At 39.8% G+C, this 20,901-nt stretch overlaps 1 protein-coding gene across 2 annotated transcripts in view; it reads right to left on the bottom strand.

Annotated features, from left to right (window-relative positions):
* Positions 1-16,598, bottom strand: part of large1 (LARGE xylosyl- and glucuronyltransferase 1) — a 64,645-nt gene extending 48,047 nt beyond the window's left edge. The window contains exons 1-2 of one of the 2 annotated variants that reach the window (XM_081364452.1): positions 16,156-16,598; positions 13,550-13,729 (exon numbers count right to left, since the gene is read on the bottom strand). In XM_081364452.1, the coding sequence (XP_081220578.1) occupies positions 13,550-13,655 (106 nt within the window). In that variant the 5' untranslated portion in view covers positions 13,656-13,729; positions 16,156-16,598. Of the gene's footprint in view, positions 1-4,155; positions 4,236-13,549; positions 13,730-16,155 lie in introns of those variants that run through there. The other variant, XM_081364453.1, reaches the window with a different exon arrangement.
* Between the last annotated feature and the right edge of the window lie 4,303 nt (positions 16,599-20,901).

Here is a 20,901-nt window from a genome sequence, read left to right as displayed (position 1 = left end):
ATTACATGATATGTTTTTACTACTGAAATTCCCACATGGATATCAACATCATATTATTTTAAATGCATCATAGATACATTATCCAAATATGTTTAAATGTTGTCCAAAAATATGTTGTACTTGTTTGAATTTGAAAAACGCTAATAACACACGTGACTAATCCTGATTGGTTCCAGCTGTTGAACGTCTGTGATTGGTTCTGGTGTAATTATGAGCTCACACCTCACTCAGAGCTTGCTGAAGGCTGTGCGTTCATAGAATGTGATTATATTTCGGCGTCGCGTCGCGTGTAGTTAGGACACGGCGTAATAATTCAGATATAGAAGTCTAAATTCAAACTAGAGCGATCGTGTTTCTTTAGAGGACTTGGAGGAAACCACGCGATTCATATGGATTAGGTGAGTTTTTTTGCGATTAACCTTTTCAAACGTGAAGGTTTCATTAGTCTACGATATTTCAGTTTTCATTTCTAAGATTAACGTAATTCTTAAATGTTTTGCAACTAATGAGTGATCATGACAGTATTTAGATTTTTTTTCTAACGTTAATAGAAAAAGTAACTGTTAGTGTTGTTTTTATTTTTTCCAAGTCGAATCTCGAAGAGATGAAGATACTGCTGTCAGAAGTTACTGGTAAGTTTTAGTTGCTGTTTGCATAAATAAATAGCTCACTGTTTAGTTTAATTTGTGTTCATTCATGTAAAAATCTATTTAATTGTTTTTTTGGGACAGCTGCAAGTCACATGTCATGGCTTACAATATTTTGCACTACTTCTAATTTCCTTAACTCTTTGAAGAGTTTGAGAGTTTGTGTTTCTGCACATAACTTTTTTTTTTTGCTCTCAAAGTCAAAGGGGGCTGACTAAAACAAGATTAGCATTTGTTGTACATTTTAATTATTATTCTTGTTGGCTGCGTATACTTTTTCAGTTAAACGGTTAGCCTAAATTGCCCTTTTTTGCTGTGATACAGTGACATATGTAGACTTCACAGTTGTTCAAGAGCTATTTTATTAACTCCTTTTCTTAATTAACATGTTATATTAAATGTCTACTGTTAAATTATATGAACTAAGCATTACATGCTATGTTAAAGAATTCCATTTTTACTAGGTGAAAAAGACTTACTATTAAATGTAATAAATATGTACTTAAGTATGTTTTTAGTACAAAACAAATATACTTTAATGCATTTATAATACATTTAACAGTATGTCTTTTTCACCTTGTATGTACAACAGAGGGAAATGTCAAAACATCATACTGTGTTGTAATAAAAAACGTCTAGGTTATGACCTCTGTTCCCTGAGAACAGGGAATGAGACACTGCATTGATGATGCTATGGGGAACACCCTCCATGTGAACCGGTGTTTGAAAAGCTGTACAATCTCGGCAATAGAATTTGACTGGCGACAGCCTATGACACGACTAGTGCGACTTAAAGAGGCGCCTAGAGAACATTGTTCCCCAATAGCATCATCGAAGCAGTGCAAGTTCCCTTTTGATAGGGAACAGTTACTTTTTTAACAGAGGTTAATTTTGCTTTAATATAAAAATAAACTCATCTTTTTCCCCTTTCCTAGACACTGTGATCAAACAATTTCCAACACGTCTGAGGTGCGAGCACTGATTCGAAGGAAATGCAACAATAAGGCAAACTCAAAGACCAATTAGTAACAGTACTGTAACTGTTTGCAGCTATTAATGATTGCACTTTATTGACTAGTTAGGGTTATTGAAGTTATTTTTTTGTTGTTGTTTATAATACCTCTGCAGATCACTGTATTTTATGTTAATGTATTTTTTTTTTACAGTTTACATATGCTGCTGTACTGATGTACACTGGGTAATACATTAAAGTTTACTAGCTTTCAAAGTGTGTTTTATACAATTTTTTATGTGTGTTTTAATACACCATTAACATATTTAATTGTTTTATAAAGGTACTGCTCACAGTATTAAAACATATTTGAAATGATTTACTATATAAAAAAATGTGAGCAATACATAAATATGATTTGTATATATTATATATTCTTAAATTTTAAATAATTTAAGTGTATTTAAAATGCAATAAAGATGGGTTCAATTGTACTAAAAGGGGTAACAAAATAAAATAAATTAAAGCCTAAACAGTATGTTAAAAGCGTATTTTAGTTCATCTTCAGTGTGTCTCAAAATAGCACAGTTGAGTACACTAAGATGATCTTAAGTTTATATTAAGCAGTACTAAAGGTAAGCTTTTAGTATATTAAGTGCAAAATAAGTATGTCGAAAATAGAGCACTTTAAGTACATTATGGAAGTGTATTATGGAAGTGTAATAAAATGTATTTTAGTGCACTTTTTTTAATCTAGGAATACATTATAAGTATAATTTGTATATAATTACAAATTATTATTATTATAATTTAAATAGTTTATTATTGTATTTAAAGATGGTTTCAATTATACTAAAACTGGTAACGAAATACATTTGTTGAAAATATGAAATAGTATATTAAAAATACACTTCAGTTTATCTTCAGTGTGTCTCAAAATAGCACAATTGAGAACACTAAGATGATCTTAAGTTTATATTAAGCAGTACTAAAGGTAAGCTTTTAGTATATTAAGTGCAAAATAAGTGTGTCGAAAATAGAGCACTTTAAGTACATTATGGAAGTGTATTATGGAAGTGTACTAAGTGCACTTAAATAAAATGTATTTTAGTGCACTTTTTTTTCACCTGGGTACTAAGTGCACTTAAATAAAATGTATTTTAGTGCACTTTTTTTTCACCTGGGATGTGTGCTGTACTATATTTTGAATGGTACCCCAACATACATTCTATGGATTATAAGTAACTTTGCAACTACATATCAACTTTTTCTACAAACCCAAACCCTAACACCTAACCATAACCTAACAGTCTACAAATACTCTAATGAGAGTATTATTGACATGTACAGTCAAACCAAAATTTATTCAGACACCTTCAACATTTCTCACATTACCACAGTTTATTCACTATAGTTTAGAAAATGGTAATAAAATATAACAAGAAGAACTCCGAGTTATAAAATCAGTTGATATTTCACTCGTTTTGGCCATCCTTTTGTTAGACTGTCTCACAAATGAATTAGGTTGAACAGCTGTCAGCTGTTAAATTCAAGTACACAATTAGATAATACCAATTTAGGTCAACCAATTACCAAGCGATGCTTAATTTTGTTCACTCTGTGGTGTAAAAAGGGTCACATTAGCAATTAAAGAAAAAAACTTTAGCAAAACATGGTCAGGTCAAAGTGTCTGAATAATATTTGGTCCCAAATTATACTATAAATTTTACTGGTAGTCCACTGTATGAGGAATTTTTGGGTATAACATGTCACAGTTTACTTTATTTTGCTATCCTCACTTACATAAATGAACTATAGTGTCCTGCACCCACTAGTTTAAAAAAAAAAAAAAAAAAAAAAAAATTATACCTGGTGTCTGAATAATTTTTGGTTTGACTGTAGTTGCAAAGTTCCTTATAGTTAGTAGAATGTCTAACGTAGACTACCAATATAAAGTGTAACCGGGACTCTACTAACTGCACCACCTTCTTACTAATGGTTATAACCCACATAACTTACTCACTTTAACATGGCAAATACCATGTAGAGGTATACAGTTAAAACTAACTTTAGCTAGACAATAACTTTATTCTAGAGCTGCTGTAAAGCCAAAACAATCTCTGTTACTGTTATTTCCTATTTTCACTGTAAAGCTGCTTTGAAACAACCTATATTGTTAAAAGCGCTATATAAATGAGGGTGACTTGACTAGAGCCCTATGATTTCCACGATGAAAATTATATGGACGGAATCCAGTCACAAATGCAACTTACTGTATAAAGAGGAATGTTTCAGAATTTTGATATGGACTAGTGTCTGTGAATATTAAAGCTCAAAAAGACTGCTATGTAAATCTGAAGTGAATAAGCACTGCAGTTTCATCTAGTACACACACACTGAAGTACGCATGACGCTCATGGTGTTTTCAGCCTCTGCCATCTCCCTATATGAGGACATGAACTTCATCTACAGAACTGCTCTGAGAGTGACTTCACCAGCATTTCACCATTTCATTTGATATCATATACATAAAGAAAATCCAAAAATCTGGTTTACCTTGAAGAAATTATAACAGAAATATATATTGCTGTCACATTCACCGCCTTCTTCCTCGTCTGTGTCTGCATTACACTTCCCAGAACCCTCCGTCATCATCACCTTCACCTGCTCATCGTCATCATCATCCTCATCACCTGTGTTCACTCATCATCATCTCCTTCACCTGTTGTCTTGTCATTACCTTCTGTGTATTTAAGTTTCCCTGTTCACTTGGCTGGTGTTCGGTTATTGTTTGTGAACTAGCACACTGTTTTGTGTTTGTTTGGATTTTGCCTATGGAAATAAATATTGAGTATTTTGTATTTTCGCCTACCTTCGTCTTCTTCAGCTACCCGTTGACGTTACAGAATAACCAGCCCAAAAAACTAAACATGGAGCAAGGGAAGTTGTCTTTGGAGGAGTATGTGGAAATATTCCTCATCTACTATCAAGATGTGAGTAAAGATCTTGAAATTCTAAAGATGGTGTTTTGGAGTGGGTTGAGCAGTCCACTTGAACAGATGTTGTTGTTGGATGATCTTCATCTCCCCTTCATGGAGTTCATCGACCGCACCCTGTGGGTGTGTGGCTCTTCCCTCACAGTGGGAGTCGTGGACGACCCTCTCGTCCAGCCCGATCTCCACATCCCGTTGGATCTCCCAGTCAAGCCTCTAGTCGCCTGCCCAGTAAAGCCAGAACCTGAGCCAGTCATCTGCACAACCAAGCTTATCACCAGGGATGATGACTTCTCCGATCTCCCTCCTCTCATCGGCCCAGCTGATCCAGAGTCAGTCGCCTGCACAGCTGATCCAGAGTCAGTCACCAGCACTAGCGACCCTGCACGTCACGCCAGTCATGCTGAGCCCGCATTCAACGCAAGATCTGCTGAGGCCATGTCACCGTCTGAGCTTCACGCCAGTCCGGCCGAGCCTGCACTTCACGCCAGTCCGGCCGAGCCCGCACTTCACGCCAGATCTGCCGAGCCCAAGGCAGTATGCGTCATGCCCGCCGCCCCTGAGACTGTGAGCGTCATGCCCGCCGCGCCTGTGACAGTGAGCGTCATGCCCTCAGAGCTTTTGTTTTCTTTTATCCCGCCGAGCTTGAAGCTCCCTTCGCCGCTGGTTCCGTCCAGCTCAAAGCCCTCTTCACAGCTGGTCCTGCCCAGCTCAAAGCCCTCTTCGCCGCTGGTTCCGTCCAGCTCAAAGCCCTCTTCGTCGCTGGTCCCGCTTGGCTCAAAGGCCTCTTCGCCGCTCGTCCCGTCCGGCACAGAGCCCTCACCGCTGGTCCCGTCCGGCACAGAACCCTCACCGCTGGTCCCGTCCAGCACAGAGCCCTCTCCGCTCGTCCCGTCTGCCCAGCCAGAGACTGTTCACGTCCCGTCTGCCCAGCCAGAGACTTAGCCTGTCCCGGTCCCATTTCCTGTCCCAGAGGCTTGTCTTGACGCCGTCACTCTCCCCAAGAAAATTTGGGGGGGGGCAATAAGTCCTCTGGGTGGACCGTGGAGGCCCTGCCGAGACGGTTCCCAGTGCTGCCTAGTCCTTCTGGGACGCCGCTTCAGCCTGCTCCGCCTTGGCCACCCGAAGGGTCCTCTCCGCCATGGTCTCCTGCTCAGCCTGCACCGCCATGGTCTCCTCCTCAGCCTGCTCCGCCACGGTCGGCGATACCATCCTGGAGTCTCCTGTCTGTCCTGTCCCTGTTCTCCCTCCGGTCACTGACTCCAGGATGCCCACCCCCCCCTCCCAGGTTCTGCCATCTATGGCGCGGGTCGCATCTAGCGGGAGGGGGGAGTTATGTCACATTCACCGCCTTCTTCCTTGTCTGTGTCTGCACTACACTTCCCAGAACCCTCCGTCATCATCACCTTCACCTGCACATCGTCATCCTCATCACCTGTGTTCACTCATCTCCTTCACCTGTTGTCTTGTCATTACCTTCTGTGTATTTAAGTTTCCCTGTTCACTTGGCTGGTGTTCGGTTATTGTTTGTGCACTAGCACACTGTTTCGTGTTTGTTTGGATTTTGCCTATGGAAATAAATATTGAGTATTTTGTACCTTCGTCTTCAGCCACCCGTTGACGTTACAATTGCATAGCAGAGTGTGCTATAAATAATATTATTACAATTTATTAACTTTATTTTTAAGAAATATAACATGGTTTTAATTTAAACCGCAAACTTGCTGGAAAAATAAAAGGAATGATTACATTTGAAAAGATTAACTACATTGTTAATTTTATAAATTGATGTGATTACCTCCATTTTTTTTTTAAGTAAATTTGTATTTGACATTAGTACTCCTGACAGTAAAATAAGCCACTATAAAATAAACCTATGTAAATCCACTCTTAAAAAAAAAAATATTGTGATATATTTTTTACACAGAAGGTAATGACACAGAAGGTAACGACAAGACAACAGGTGAAGGAGATAAGTGAACACGGGAACACTTCCCATAAATCCTGATGTACTCGTTACATCATAAGAAGAATGGCATCTACACTAATTTTAGTGTCTTTGTTTATCCCGAGGTTTTCCCACAGCCTGCCGGATCCAGGCCGTATCCAGATCAGATGAAGGACAAACGCCTGGACCCGATGACAACGCAGTGCTGAAGTGCCAACTAGTCTCTCCCTATGGAGGATCCCTTTACCACTCTACAGATAAAGCGTTGTCGGGAAACTCAATTCGCGTATCTACCCCGAATTGATAAAATAAAATAAAATTCTGTATCAAAAATTATAAGGAAACACCAGTACTTTGTTTAGGCTTGGTTTGTAGGGAATTACAAACCTGCAAACATATATTCAAACGCACATAACTATAGAACCAATTCTTAATGCGCATGTGAACACCATCAGCGTTTCTCACAGGTTCGCGTTTAAAGTCTATGTAGAGAGAATGGTGTCGTCTTAGCGGCCCCTAATTTAATAACAAATGATTGTTGCGACGGAAGCTAATCAATCATAACTAACCTTAGCTGGAAAATAACTTTACTAAAGAACCGCTATAAAGCCAAAACAATCTCTGTTACCATAAATTATACGTTTATCTCTGTAAAGCTGCTTTGAAACAATCTACATTGTTAAAAGCGCTATATAAATGATGACTTGACTTGACTTGATATACCATGTAACCTCCTAAATCTTAAATACAGTGATACAGCGACATCATCATCATACTCTTGCTGACTCTCTGATGACGAGGGCAGGACAACCAGTCACTCACATGAGATCCACCAATAGCAAACCAAAACCATCCAATCAATTCCCCATGGACAAAACCAAGTCCTGCCCTACATTTGTTCTTGTTCAAGAAGCTGTTTCACTCAGATATAAAAATCACAATAGGGAAGAAAACTCTATCCAACATGAAAACTTTCACTTAGACCACTTGGATAGCCTTCAAAATTGAGCCTTCAATGCATTGAGTGTTTTCTGTTTTCAGTTGAGAACGGTGTTGTGTAAGCGTCCCCTAAATTAACACAAATTATTTTTACAACGGAAATTAATCAATAAAAAAAATTAAATAAGCTGGGCAATGATTTTCTCCTAAAGGTGCTGTTCGGCCAAAACAATCTTTGTTGAATGAATTTCCTATTATCACTGTAAAGCTGCTTCAATCAATCTATATTGTAAAAAGCGTTATATAAATGAAGGTGACTTGACCGCACCAGTGCATGCTTAGTTGGGGGGATTTGCTCCATTCCTCCTTCCTTTCTTTGTGAATAACTCAAGACGAGCTTGATCGATGTTGAGTTCGCTGCTGGTGTGACCGTAAAGGGAGAATTGTAAAGAGCTCCACAATGGAAATGACCTCCTCTGGAATGCTTTTTGGAGCCTTTGACAGAGCCATGAAGGCCTATGTTGCCATGCCATCTGCATTCCAGGTATCCCATACTGTCTTCTTGCCCCTGATTGCAAATGCAGAGACTGTGTCACAGCCAGTGAGTGTCATGGAACATAGGAAGGGCCTTGAATTTGTCAGGACCCAGATACTTGGCAATCTTATGGGCAGGTATGTATCTGAAGTTCTTGCCAGTCCCAAATGCCACCCACAACTCCTCAATGTCCAGCTGTGACACATGTGCTATGGCTAGAACCACAACAGTTGATCCACAGTGCACAGATTGATCTTTTTAAATCCTTTTCTTGCAGTATCCGCCACATGGAGTAGCATCCTTGTATCTGCCTCTTCATGTGTGCAAGGGGTGCAATCTGATCTGATTCTTGTGGGTGAGATGATTCAGTCTGCATGTCTAAACAACTTGTTTGGTAGTCGGCATTTCCTCATTTGCTGGCCAGAAAGTAAAAGAGCTCTGTTTTGTTTTTATCCAGTTAAGCCTTTACAGTTGGTTTGTTAACTTGTTTTTTTCCATCCACTCTTGTTCTTGTCCCCTTTACCCGCTTCTGGGACTTTAAGCTGTTAATTTCATAGCAGTCCCATACAACATCTACTCTGTTCACCCTTTCAAGTTTTTGGAACTTCAGAACCACCCCCGATCTCGAATCGAATCAGAAATCCTGTTGTGTGAGGGGAACCTTGAGGACAAACATGCGCACGCTCTGGAGATTATCACGTGAAACGAAACAATACCCAATCAGAAAGTGAGCTGATGGAATACTCACCTCCAGCTCATGCTGTAACATGTAAAGTTCATGTTCACACAGTCTCCACGATTTCATCTAACATATTTCTTTTTCTGTAAGGTAACAGACACACCCAACCCATGCCAAAGAACGAGCGCTGATGAAAGCCGACTGTGTTGACTAGAGCCAACGGTGTGGAACACATCAGAAAAACTAAGTCGTATTCTAAGATACTGCGATTTCATTGTAATCCTTCTCACAACGTCACTGAATTCACCATTAACTATTCAACTGAACATGTTGTATATTGTATCATTGTAATTATTGACCATCAAAACATAGGGGTAAACATATTTTCCATGTTATCATGTTTGGTTCATGAGATATAATACAAAATACATAATTCAGTTATGGCAGAAAGCAAAATGGCAACCATGGTTGCCATGGGGTGTTTTTGCGATGGCTCCATTTCTGAAAATGTTCAGGGCCCCAAACTGTATATGTGTACCAGTTGTCATGCTTTTATGAAAAAGTGAACATAATTTTCACATATCACCTGGACTATTAAAGATTTACAGATAATGATGTTTGAAATGTCATTCGTATTATTTTTATATTACATTCAAAAGCAATTTTTTTTCATAGCTGGACATGTTGATTAAAAGTTAATTAAATTAACCAGAAAAATCTTTAAACATTTTAAATAATACTTGTAATATTTATGTGCAACTTAAAATTTTTTTCAGCAACACTTTATAATTAGTATATAGTAATAAATTACTTAAAAATAATTTGCAAACTATTAGTTTATAATTATTTCATAGTTAAAATATTGTAGTCTCTACGTTGTTAATATATTATTAGGCTGTATAAAAATAGTGACTATTTTCATTCATTGTCACTGTAATTAACACAATTATTATTGTTTAATTAGCTCACATGTAAAGAGTTAATGCTTTTTTATGCTTTGTTAACAACTTATTATACATTAATAGCTTTCTGTGATAGGGAAGGTTTAGGGATAGAGTTAATATAAGGGGATATACAGTTAGTGTCACGGCTGAATGAACGAGAGACGAGGATTCAAATGCAGAGGAGATTTATTCCACACAAACAGATAGGATACAAACTCAAGACACAACTAGCCAGCGGGAAGGAACATCAGGAACAGGTAACTCAGACAACGAACCAGCACAGGACTACAAACACAAGGAAGCTAAATAGGGGAACAAACAAAGGAGGGTAATGAGACTAACAGGTGGGATAAATTAACCAATAATCAAATAACAAGCTGGGAGGGGCTAGACAATAGACACGAGCACATGGCCCAACATAACAAACACCCATGTGCAGCACAAGACAGGACAGGCATGTGACATTACCCCCTCCCTACGGAGCGGCTACCAGACGCTCCATAAGACCAGGGCGGGACGGGAGGGACAGACCAGGGCGGGACGGGAGGGACAGACCAGGGCGGGACGGGAGGGACAGACCAGGGCGGGACAGGGGAAAAAAAATGTCTGGGACACCAGAGTGGTCCACAGGGTTCAGGAGGCCAGGACGGGGCAGGCTGTGCAAACGGCCAGGGTGGAGACTTTCCTTCGGGCGGCCAGGGCGGAGACTTTCCCTCGGGCGGCCAGGGCGGAGACTTTCCCTCGGGCGGCCAGGGCGGAGACGGCAGTTCATCGGGCGGCCAGGGCGGAGGCGGCAGTTCATCGGGCGGCCAGGACGGAGACTTTCCCTCGGGCGGCCAGGGCGGAGACGGCAGTTCATCGGGCGGCCAGGGCGGAGATGGAAGTTCATCGGGCGGCCAGGGCGGAGACTTTCCCTCAGGCGGCCAGGGCGGAGACTTTTCCTCGGGCGGCCAGGGCGGAGACGGCAGTTCATCGGGCGGCCACGGCGGAGACGAACCCTCGGGAGACCAGGAAGTAGACGACCCTTCAAGCGACCATGGCACAGGAACCGACCCCAACTCAGGAACAGGAACCGACACCGGCTCAGGAACTGGCACCAACACCACCAGCTCAGGAACTGGCACCACTGGAACTGGCCCTGGAACTGGCACCACCGGCTCAGGAACTGGCACCGACACCCCCGGCTCAGGAACTGGCACCGACACCACCGGCTCAGGAACTGGAACCACCGGAACTGACAGTGGAACTGGCACCACCGGAACTGGCACTGGAACTGGCACCAACGGCTCAGGGACTGGAACTGGCACTGGAACTGGTACCACCGGCTCAGGCACTGGAACTGGCACCACTGGAACTGGCACTGGCACCACCGGCTCAGGCACTGGAACTGGCACTGGAACTGGTACCACCGGCTCAGGCACTGGAACTGGCACCACTGGAACTGGCACTGGAACTGGTACCACCGGCTCAGGCACTGGAACTGGAACCACCGGCTCAGGCACTGGAACTGGCACCACTGGAACTGGCACCACCGGCTCGGGCACTGGAACTGGCCCCTCTGGCTCGGGCACTGGAACTGGCACCACCGGCTCGGGAACTGGCACCACCGGCTCAGGAACAGACACCACCGGCCCAGGAACAGACACCACCGGTCCAAGTGTGTGCGTAGCCCACACACACCACATGGCTGTGGCCATAATGGCTAGTGTCGCGGTCACTAAGGGCTCAGGAACAGACACCTCCGGTTCAGGAACAGGCACCACCGGCACAGAAACAGACACAAGCACAGACACTGGCTCCGGCTCAGGAACAGACACTGGCTCCGGCTCAGGAACAGACACTGGCTCCGGCTCAGGAACAGACACTGGCTCCGGCTCAGGAACAGACACTGGCTCCGGCTCAGGAACAGACACTGGCTCCGGCTCAGGAACAGACACTGGCTCCGGCTCCGGAACAGACACTGGAGGTTTGAAGGGCGTCTCCAGGATCCGAGCTAAACGCTCTAAATAGCCGATCAGTGCCCCCCCGGCCGTGAGAATGGGCATTTCCCGATCTATCTCCGACTGGGCAGACGTGGCTTGAACCATCTCTGGCTGGGCAGATGTGACCTGAACGGTCTCTGGCTGGGCAGACGGGACGTGAACAGTCTCTGGCTCGGCAGACGTGACGTGAGCAGTCTCTGACTGGGCAGACTGGACGTGAACAGGCTCGGCGGCGGCCATCTTGTCCGAAGACACAGGCTCGGCAGGCGTGACGTGAACACTCTCGGTGGCGGCCATCTTGTCAGGGGACACAGGCTCGGCAGACGTGACGTAAACACTCGCGGCGGCGGCCATCTTGTCCGAAGACACAGGCTCGGCAGGCGTGACGTGAACAGGCTCGGCGGCGGCCATCTTGTCCGAAGACACAGGCTCGGCAGGCGTGACGTGAACAGTCTCTGTTGCGGCCATCTTGTCTGAAGACACAGGCCCGGCAGACGTGACGTGAACAGGCTCGGCGGCGGCCATCTTGTCCGAAGACACAGGCTCGGCAGGCATGACGTGAACAGGCTCGGTGGCGGCCATCTTGTCCGAAGACACAGGCTCGACAGGCACCACCGGAACTGGGACCACCGGAACTGGGACCACCGGAACAGTTACGGAGGGAGCCTTTCTCCTCCTCCTATGTTTCGGGACCACCGGAACTGGGATCACCGGAACTGGGACCACCGGAACTGGGACCACTGGAACTGGGACCACTGGATTCGGGACCACCGGAACAGTTACAGAAGGAGTCTTTTCCCTCCTCCTGTGTTTCGGGACCACCGGAACTGGGACCACCGAAACTGGGACCACCGGAGTTGGGACCACCGGAACAGGCATGGAGGAAGTCTTTCTCCTCCTCCTCCGTCTCGGGATCAGTGGTGAAGGCTCTCCTTTCCGCTGATCGTCATCGGCCATGGTCCTCTCCTCCTCCCAAGTCCTTTGAGCGCATCTGGCGAAGTACTCAAATAAGGAGATTGAAGATCCCTTCTCCTCTCCCTGAGGAAAAACCTCACTCCGCTGAATCCACATATTGGCTGGTTCGTTCTGTCACGGCTGAATGAACGAGAGACGAGGATTCAAATGCAGAGGAGATTTATTCCACACAAACAGATAGGATACAAACTCAAGACACAACTAGCCAGCGGGAAGGAACATCAGGAACAGGTAACTCAGACAACGAACCAGCACAGGACTACAAACACAAGGAAGCTAAATAGGGGAACAAACAAAGGAGGGTAATGAGACTAACAGGTGGGATAAATTAACCAATAATCAAATAACAAGCTGGGAGGGGCTAGACAATAGACACGAGCACATGGCCCAACATAACAAACACCCATGTGCAGCACAAGACAGGACAGGCATGTGACAGTTAGCCTATATATTATGCAACCATTATGCCAATGGAGAGTTACTGTAAACTATACATGCCAACGTGTGTGTGTGTGTGTGTGTGTGTGTGTGTGTGCTTAATATATTTGTAAACATTTTAAGGAACACTGATTATGAATGGAATTAATGTCCAATAAAAGTTGGTTTAAAGCACGTAATGATAGATTTCTCATTTTCCATGACCTAATCTTTTCCTAAAGTAAGAACTATTTACTCCTAATAACCATTCATCAATTCCTTTTCTATGACCTAATTAAACAATAAGAATTGTGTTAATTACAGCGACATGAATGAAGAACTGTATGTAGCCTATTAATACAGTATGTTAACAATGTAGAGACTAGAATACATAACCTATGAGTAAAACTAATAATTTGTTAATAATTTGTAAGTACTTTATTACTGTATACTTATTATAAAGTGTTACCAACTTTTCTATAGAAATTCTCAGCGCCGTGTTTCCTGCTCATGAATTCTGTGATGCGTGTTGTCGTACCTGTGAAGTTTGCGGATGACAGATAGAGCCAGGTGAGGGCCGGGATAAAGATCAGGGCGAGGGAGGCAGCCACAAACTTCCTGCGCCCACGACACATTCCCAGCATCCTCTGCAGCCAGAGGCTGTCTGTTCAGAGACCTCTATGTGGGCATCAGCTTTTTGGATGGGGGGTGCATGGCACTGCTCAGTAAAAATACAAAATAACACATTTATTGATGATAACAAAATGCTCATCTACCAGAATCAGTAAAACACCAAAATGACTTCAACTGGCAACCCAAATAGATTTTAGAGTTTGAACTATCTGCATTATATTAAAGGGATAGTTCACAAAATAATAAGAATAATAATCTGTCATCATTTACTCACCCTCAAAATGTTTCAGAGCTATATGAATTTCTTTCTTCTGTTGAACACAAAAGATATTCTGAAGAAAGTCTGTATCCAGACAGTTGACAGAAGCCACTGACTTCCATAGTTTGGAAAAAAAAATACTATGGAAGTCAGTGGGGACCAGAAACTGTTTTTGGTTGCCGAAATTCTTCAAAATATCTTCTTTTGTGTTCAACAGAAGAAAGAAACTCATATAGGTTTGGAACAAAATGAGGGTGAGTAAAGGATGACAGAATTTAAAAATTTTGGGTGAACTAACACTTTAATTTAACTGTTGAATCTTTTCCTTTGAACTCATGTGTTTGTCAAGCCAAGTCATAAAGTGTGTAATTTGGGACAGGGCACATGTTCCAAATAAAAGAGACAATAATCAAATGAGATGAAGCACTTTTAATTTGTCAAGTAATTTATTAATTGTATTATCCAACAGCATGTATTACTACATATTTAATATACAAATCAAGTTTTAATGCATTTCCAGAAAAAAACAAATAGTTACTGTGATATAAAATGACTCATACTGTCTGTGATATAAAATGACTCATACTGTGATAAAAGCCACTCAGGTTACCTTTTATGAAATTCAAACCTAAAACCTTTCAGTCACCTGCCAAGATCTGCACCACTAACACCACAGCACCATATCTATCAAGTTAATGAACTAGTGTGCATGTTCAGATCTCTTACTGCAGTGCTAAAGAACAGGCTGGAACATTCATCATGAGGTTGGTTTCTCAGATTCAGCAGCTGCTATGTCAGCACAAAAGACAATATTCGAGTTGTGGCAATGCAAAGCATCTGAGAGTAAATCTGTCTATGTTCAAATCTTCATACTCCCCAGTCCCCACTTAAGAACAAAAATACAGATCAATGCTGTTACTCATGGCATCCTTCCTTCCAATGTAGATCTTCCTGCCAAGTTTCTCTAACTCCAAATTTAATATAGCACAATTGTAGGCCTATATAATTAGAAGCATCTTCTTATAAATTCAATCAATAGGCTAAAGCAATTCCTTAGAAATACTTTAGTAAAAATCCAAGACATGGCTGGCTCCATAAAGCGCCATAGCTGACAGTTTGAAGAGCCTTTCACTCCAAACAAAACATTTACAGTGACATCCTCAGACTTCAGTGGGTAATTAAACTACCATAAAGCAATGAAAATAAGCATGGATAAGGCAGGTGACTGGATTTAAAACCATCTAAAGAATTACCACGATAACCAGTGTCTGGTCTAAAAAAAAAAAATACTAAAGTAACGATAGTTTTACCCAAAATACCACAGACACTATCACTGTTAGTGCAATAAAGCTGTGGTAAATATTAGCATTGTAATAAACGGATGAAAACAAATATTCTGAAAACTTCTGACACTGTTTGAATGAGTCGTATGCATTACTTTTATGATGATTGGATGCTCTTTTTTGGGCTTCAAAAATCTAAATCTAAGGTAGGCCTACCATTCACTCACATTATAAAGCTTGGAAGAGCCAGGATATTTTTTAATATATCTCCGATTGTGTTTGGCTGAAAGAAGAAAGTCACACTCGTTGGATGGCTTTTTGAGGGTGAGTAAATTATGGGGTAATTCTAATTGTTGGGTGAATTTCTACTTTTGTCCAAATCCAATTTTATTAAACTTTTCCCAGACAGCAACATAGTGTCCGCCCAGATCTGGCCCACATCTGGTACACGTAAATCCACTCGTCCACATGCTCCTGGTCGCATTAATAAAAGGGCTACTTCTGATCAACTTTTACGTATTGACTTTAGAGATCGTTAATTGTTTCTTTTTGAAAACAGTGTTTATAAACTGTTTTAATATTTTAGTTTCAACACACGCATTTAAATGTCCCACGCTCAGGTATGGCAGTGACATTATCTGTAGCAAAGAAGCCGGCCATTTTATTACAAAAATATTTAAAATATCAGTTAATTTGCACAATTAATGATGATTTGAGATGTGATGGAAATAGCATTTGTTCTTTACCGGTTCAGGGGAAATGACGCACACGTCTTTGTTGAACAATATAGTGAGCGAATATAATTAACTAATGAGAGAATGGGGAATGTTTTATGAGACTTTATTGAGGATTACTCCACAAAGGTCAAAGTGGCAAATAAACATTGATTATGTATTACAGTTGAATACACTCGTAATTTGTCATTTATTATGGTAGGAAATTGTATGGCTGTTATGCATGCCGTCTCACCTGTGATGCTGAAATCACTGTGACTGGAATAGTCCTTTACTGACAATAAAATATAAAACAACAGACGAAAAAATGATCTTCAGTATCCGTATGATATGTGCATGAATGAAGAACTGATGGCTTTAATGCCAATCGTCTCCACCAACCCAATCAGAATCACCGTGATAGAATATCACAGATATGTCAGTGTCTCAGATCGCATTTGTATCCATTTCAGATCCAAGATTAGCGCGTGAAAATGCCGCATGCTGGATTTGATGAATGCGGTGGGTTTTTTAGAAAAGATGCTGGAAATATCGTCTTCTGCTTCCCTGCACGCGAGTTATACATCACATTCCGCAAAACGCGCCGTTTATTCGATCAATTATCTGATATCATTGCGTATAATGTGAACACTGCGGCCTCTCTACACAACACTCCCTGTTTGTTTCCCATCCTCCTTCAGTTCTCATTCCCAACATATCCTCCAATCACTACCTCAATCCACAATCCACAATCCAGTCCAGGCGGCTGTGTTTTCACTAAAACCCGGGAATGGATTTGATTCTGCTTTGCTTTCTAAAGCTTCACAGTACTGCACAAGAAAGCATCAAAAATGTAGCTAGCATGAGCTAAACTGTTTCTTTTGATAGCTTTGAAATTTGTAGTTCCCCTTTGCAGTTTTGTGATGTAGCCGCCCTTCCTGAAAATATTACAAATTCAGGCCTGGATGTTCTTGTAATGGGCTCTTGTCTATAACAAAATTTTATAATATGTACACACACAGATAATAAATTAATTTTTATTTTAATTCATACAAACATTGTAAATATAATTGGAAAACTTTTGTACAAGTCATTTGTACAATTACTCATTTTGTCATTTGTAAAGAAACGAACAATGCTTACAAAAAAAATAAATAAATCAGAAGGAAAATATAACTGCAGTGTGCAAATAGGCTACATTTTATATATATTCATATATATTTTATTACATTTTACATTATATATATATATATATAGGCCTATATTCAATTAAGCATAGCTAACCATAGTTTAGACACTGTTCAAATGAGATCCCTTATTTTAAGTTTTAGTGATGTGGTTTTTATAGCAAAGTCCATCTTGAATCTGCACTGAAAGTTAGGGATCAAAATATATGGTGTGTATATGATGACTCATATTTAAAGGGATAGTTCACTTTGAAATTAAATGTTGGTATGTTTTAGCTTACCTCAAGGGCATCCAAGATGTAGGTGTCTTTGTTTCCGCAGTAGTTTTAATTTTGATATTTTTAGGTCAAACCGTTCTTTTCTGTCAGTCATATAATGCAGGTCTATGGTCACCACCTCAAAGAGCATGCACAGAGAAGTCCAAATTAAACAATTCCCCATGTATGCATCTGTATCTATGTTAATGCATGGGTCTATGTGAACAGTAGGTAGGTAAATATACGGTGTATGTAAAGATGTATGTATAAGAGAAGCATCAAATTGTTTTGTATTAACTAAAGGTTAAAAACAGAGAAAAGGGGTAGGACCTGAAAAGTTTGTTATGAACTTCTTCCTACTCCTTTTTGAACATGAGAATTTCTAATTTGAATTACTTACAATAATTTTGGAAGATTGTGCTGAGAAGTGCATGACTTTATTTAGCTGTTATTTTAATTTTAATTTTATGTATGTATGCATGTCTGTATATATTTTTTTATTTACATGTTCAAAATAAACTACTACTAAAAAAAAAAATCTAGAAGCATTTCACAAGATTAAAGGCAAAGCAAGGAACTCTCAATACACTATTATACTTATACTAGTATAACTTAACAACATCAATGCATTTATTTCCTTTCAGAGGGATGGAAATCGATTATTCCTTATCCTGTGGTTCTCTCTAGTGGACAATATTAATATCACAGCCTTCATCTTTCAGTTGAAATGGCAAATTGTTTAGAATTTGCTGTTAGCCTCCTGATAGCATCATAAATTCATGAAACTAAGCAAGTTTGCTCAAATTTACTTGTTTTCCATATGTATGGTGTTTTGAGAAGTTTAGGCTTTGTGTAGACAAGATATAGATATAACAGTCATAATGGGTCATACCAGTCACATGTAAAAATGCAATTGTATCTCCTAAACTGTTTAATAGATCAAACTTCTTTTGATAACTTGTCAGCATGGTCTAGAGCTGATGTGTGCAAAGTTTGGCGAAGGACTGACAAACGTCCTATGGGAATTTCTTTTTTCTTTTTTCTTTTTTTTTTACAAATTAGAATGAGTTCACAATATGAATAGCTAATCGCTAATCTCTAAAACATTGAATAACAGTTTTAAATGAAAAAAATATATAACAATTAAAATACTGTTATACAATTGTAAAAACAAAGAGCATTCACTCAATCAGTAAGGGAGTAATTACTCGCTCATTCACATTCTCATTAATTAACTTACTCTTGAAACTCACTGTGGCTTCAGATGTTGAGCCTTGAGTCAACTGAGATTCTACAGCAGGTAGGGGAGAGTAGGGTAAGATGAGCCATTTTTTACTTATGTGGTCCTCGAGATAAGAGGAAATTGGGCAGAAGTACATTGAAAGTATCTAAAGAAATTTCAAGATGTTTGCTATCATTTTAAATGAACAGAATAAATATATGGCAAAGGGTTCTAAAAATGTGGCTTCTTATAAAAAAGTGTTCCTGTGGCTCAATTTACCCCAGGTTAGGGGTAAGTTGATCCGAGTCAGTGGGCAAGTTGCACCAGGTCTAAACTAAACTTATTACATAAATGAATATGATTCAAAATGTGAAATTTTAAAGATAATTTTCTTCTTTTAAAAACAAATTTAATAATAAAATTTACTTTTACAAATAGTCATATTTCTTTTCTTAAAGCTAACTTAACATAAAACCAAATGAAGTTGTAATTTCTGTATCTTTAATTGTTTGCATTTCTGAAACTATGATGAAAACCAAAGTTGTAACCTTCCCCAAAACAGACTAAACAGAGAGTTTGTTAAGTAATATTAAATAAAATCTTAATTAGAATGAATGTCACTGAAACGAATAAATATACTGAAACATAATAAACAAAAGGTTATTGGCATGGTTTTCTGGTTAGGCCATTAGGGACTACAGGTGGAAAGATTTATATGATTATAATCTGTCAAAAAGCATCTTCTGGTTCTTATCAGAGAAGAATTTGGTCTAGTTGTACATTGTTCCTATCAAATAAACTCAAATACCAATTCAGGCTAATATTTAGTCAAATTATTTGCATGGTTTTCAACATTGCTAAATCACCAATATGGATCATAAATATTTTTAGACCTGGACAAATTTGCTTTGATGTAAAAAATTGCATCTGTTATGTTAAAATTGTACTTTGACCAAAAAAAAAAAAAAAAACAGCTTCATATATTCCCTTTACTTCAGGGCTGCTAAAAAAAGTATGTTCTATTATATTTTTTTCTTTTTAATTTTGTATTTTTAGAGAATTTTATTGAATTTATTTATTTTTTATGCAGTATTTTAGTTTAATATAGAGTCTAGGCCTTCAAAAAAAATTTTTTTTAAGCAGATTAAACCACTACACAAACAGCATTACCAGCTTCACTTATTAATAAACAGTTTGACTTTTGTCATGCGTCTACAGAAGTTGTTATTGAGAATGAACAGAGGGTTAGATGCTAATGATTTATTGAGTTTCATTTAAAGACACCATGATAGTGATCAGTGTTTGCTTTAGTTGGGCTCTTGACCCCTTGACTTTATAACACCAGTTTTTCCTCTGGCTGCTGTAACTGAGTGTTTATAAAACACATTTGTTATGGCACATACGCCAAAAGAAAATATAAGCATGTGGTTGCGTTTAGATGATAAAAATCATAATTTAGTGACTTGATTCTCTGATCTTTTCCAGAGCCTAATATCTGATTAGACAGGTGATGTATCACTTGTATTATTCATTATAATAGAACTGATTCAGCTGTAAGGCCCATTGTTGTGACAATCAGATTTTAAAAAACTTTATGGTATCATGCTGACTTACCCAGTAATCAAGAATCAGGATATGAATCTCATTCTAATGGTGACCATTAAAAAATGATTTATGCCGCAATGCATGCTGGGAGCCATGGATAAGTTTTGTATTATGCTAGTACCCAGCATGCATTGCATGGGGTACTACATGCAACAGCATTAATCATTTTTTAATGGTCACCATTGTTGAGATTCATATGCTGATTCTTGATGTCGGTGTGAGTCTTAGTAATGCAATACCTTTTCTGTGAATTTTTTTGTGCACAGCTATTTGTAAAATCCTTCATATTATCTGATGGTCACAATATGGCTAGCTCTTATGCTGTAGAATCACAGTTTTGAGTAAAACTAATATGTTTCCCTTTTAATCAGAGATCAGACTCTGATTGAAATCAGTAAACCAAGTCACTAAATGATGATTGTCATCATCAGTCCTTCACCATCAACACCCGATCAGACTTTTCCTTGCCTTTTGTGCCATAACAAATATGTTTTATAAACACTCAATTATAGCAGCCAAAGAAAATCTTAAGTGCAAAAGTCAAGGGCCAAGAGCTCAACCAAAGCAAACGCTGATCTCCATCATGGTGACCTTAAATGAAACTCAAATCATCAACTTCTAAACCTTTGTTAATTCTAATAAGAACTTCTGTAGACGAATGGCAGTAATAAAGTCAAAGTGGTTAATAATAAGTGAAGCTTGTAATGCTGTTTGTGGAGTTGTTTAATCCT

This window comes from Scardinius erythrophthalmus, assembly GCF_964197995.2.
Source record: "Scardinius erythrophthalmus genome assembly, chromosome: 4".
In the NCBI taxonomy this organism is placed as follows: domain Eukaryota; kingdom Metazoa; phylum Chordata; class Actinopteri; order Cypriniformes; family Leuciscidae; genus Scardinius; species Scardinius erythrophthalmus.
This window is presented reverse-complemented; position numbering and strand designations above follow the sequence as displayed.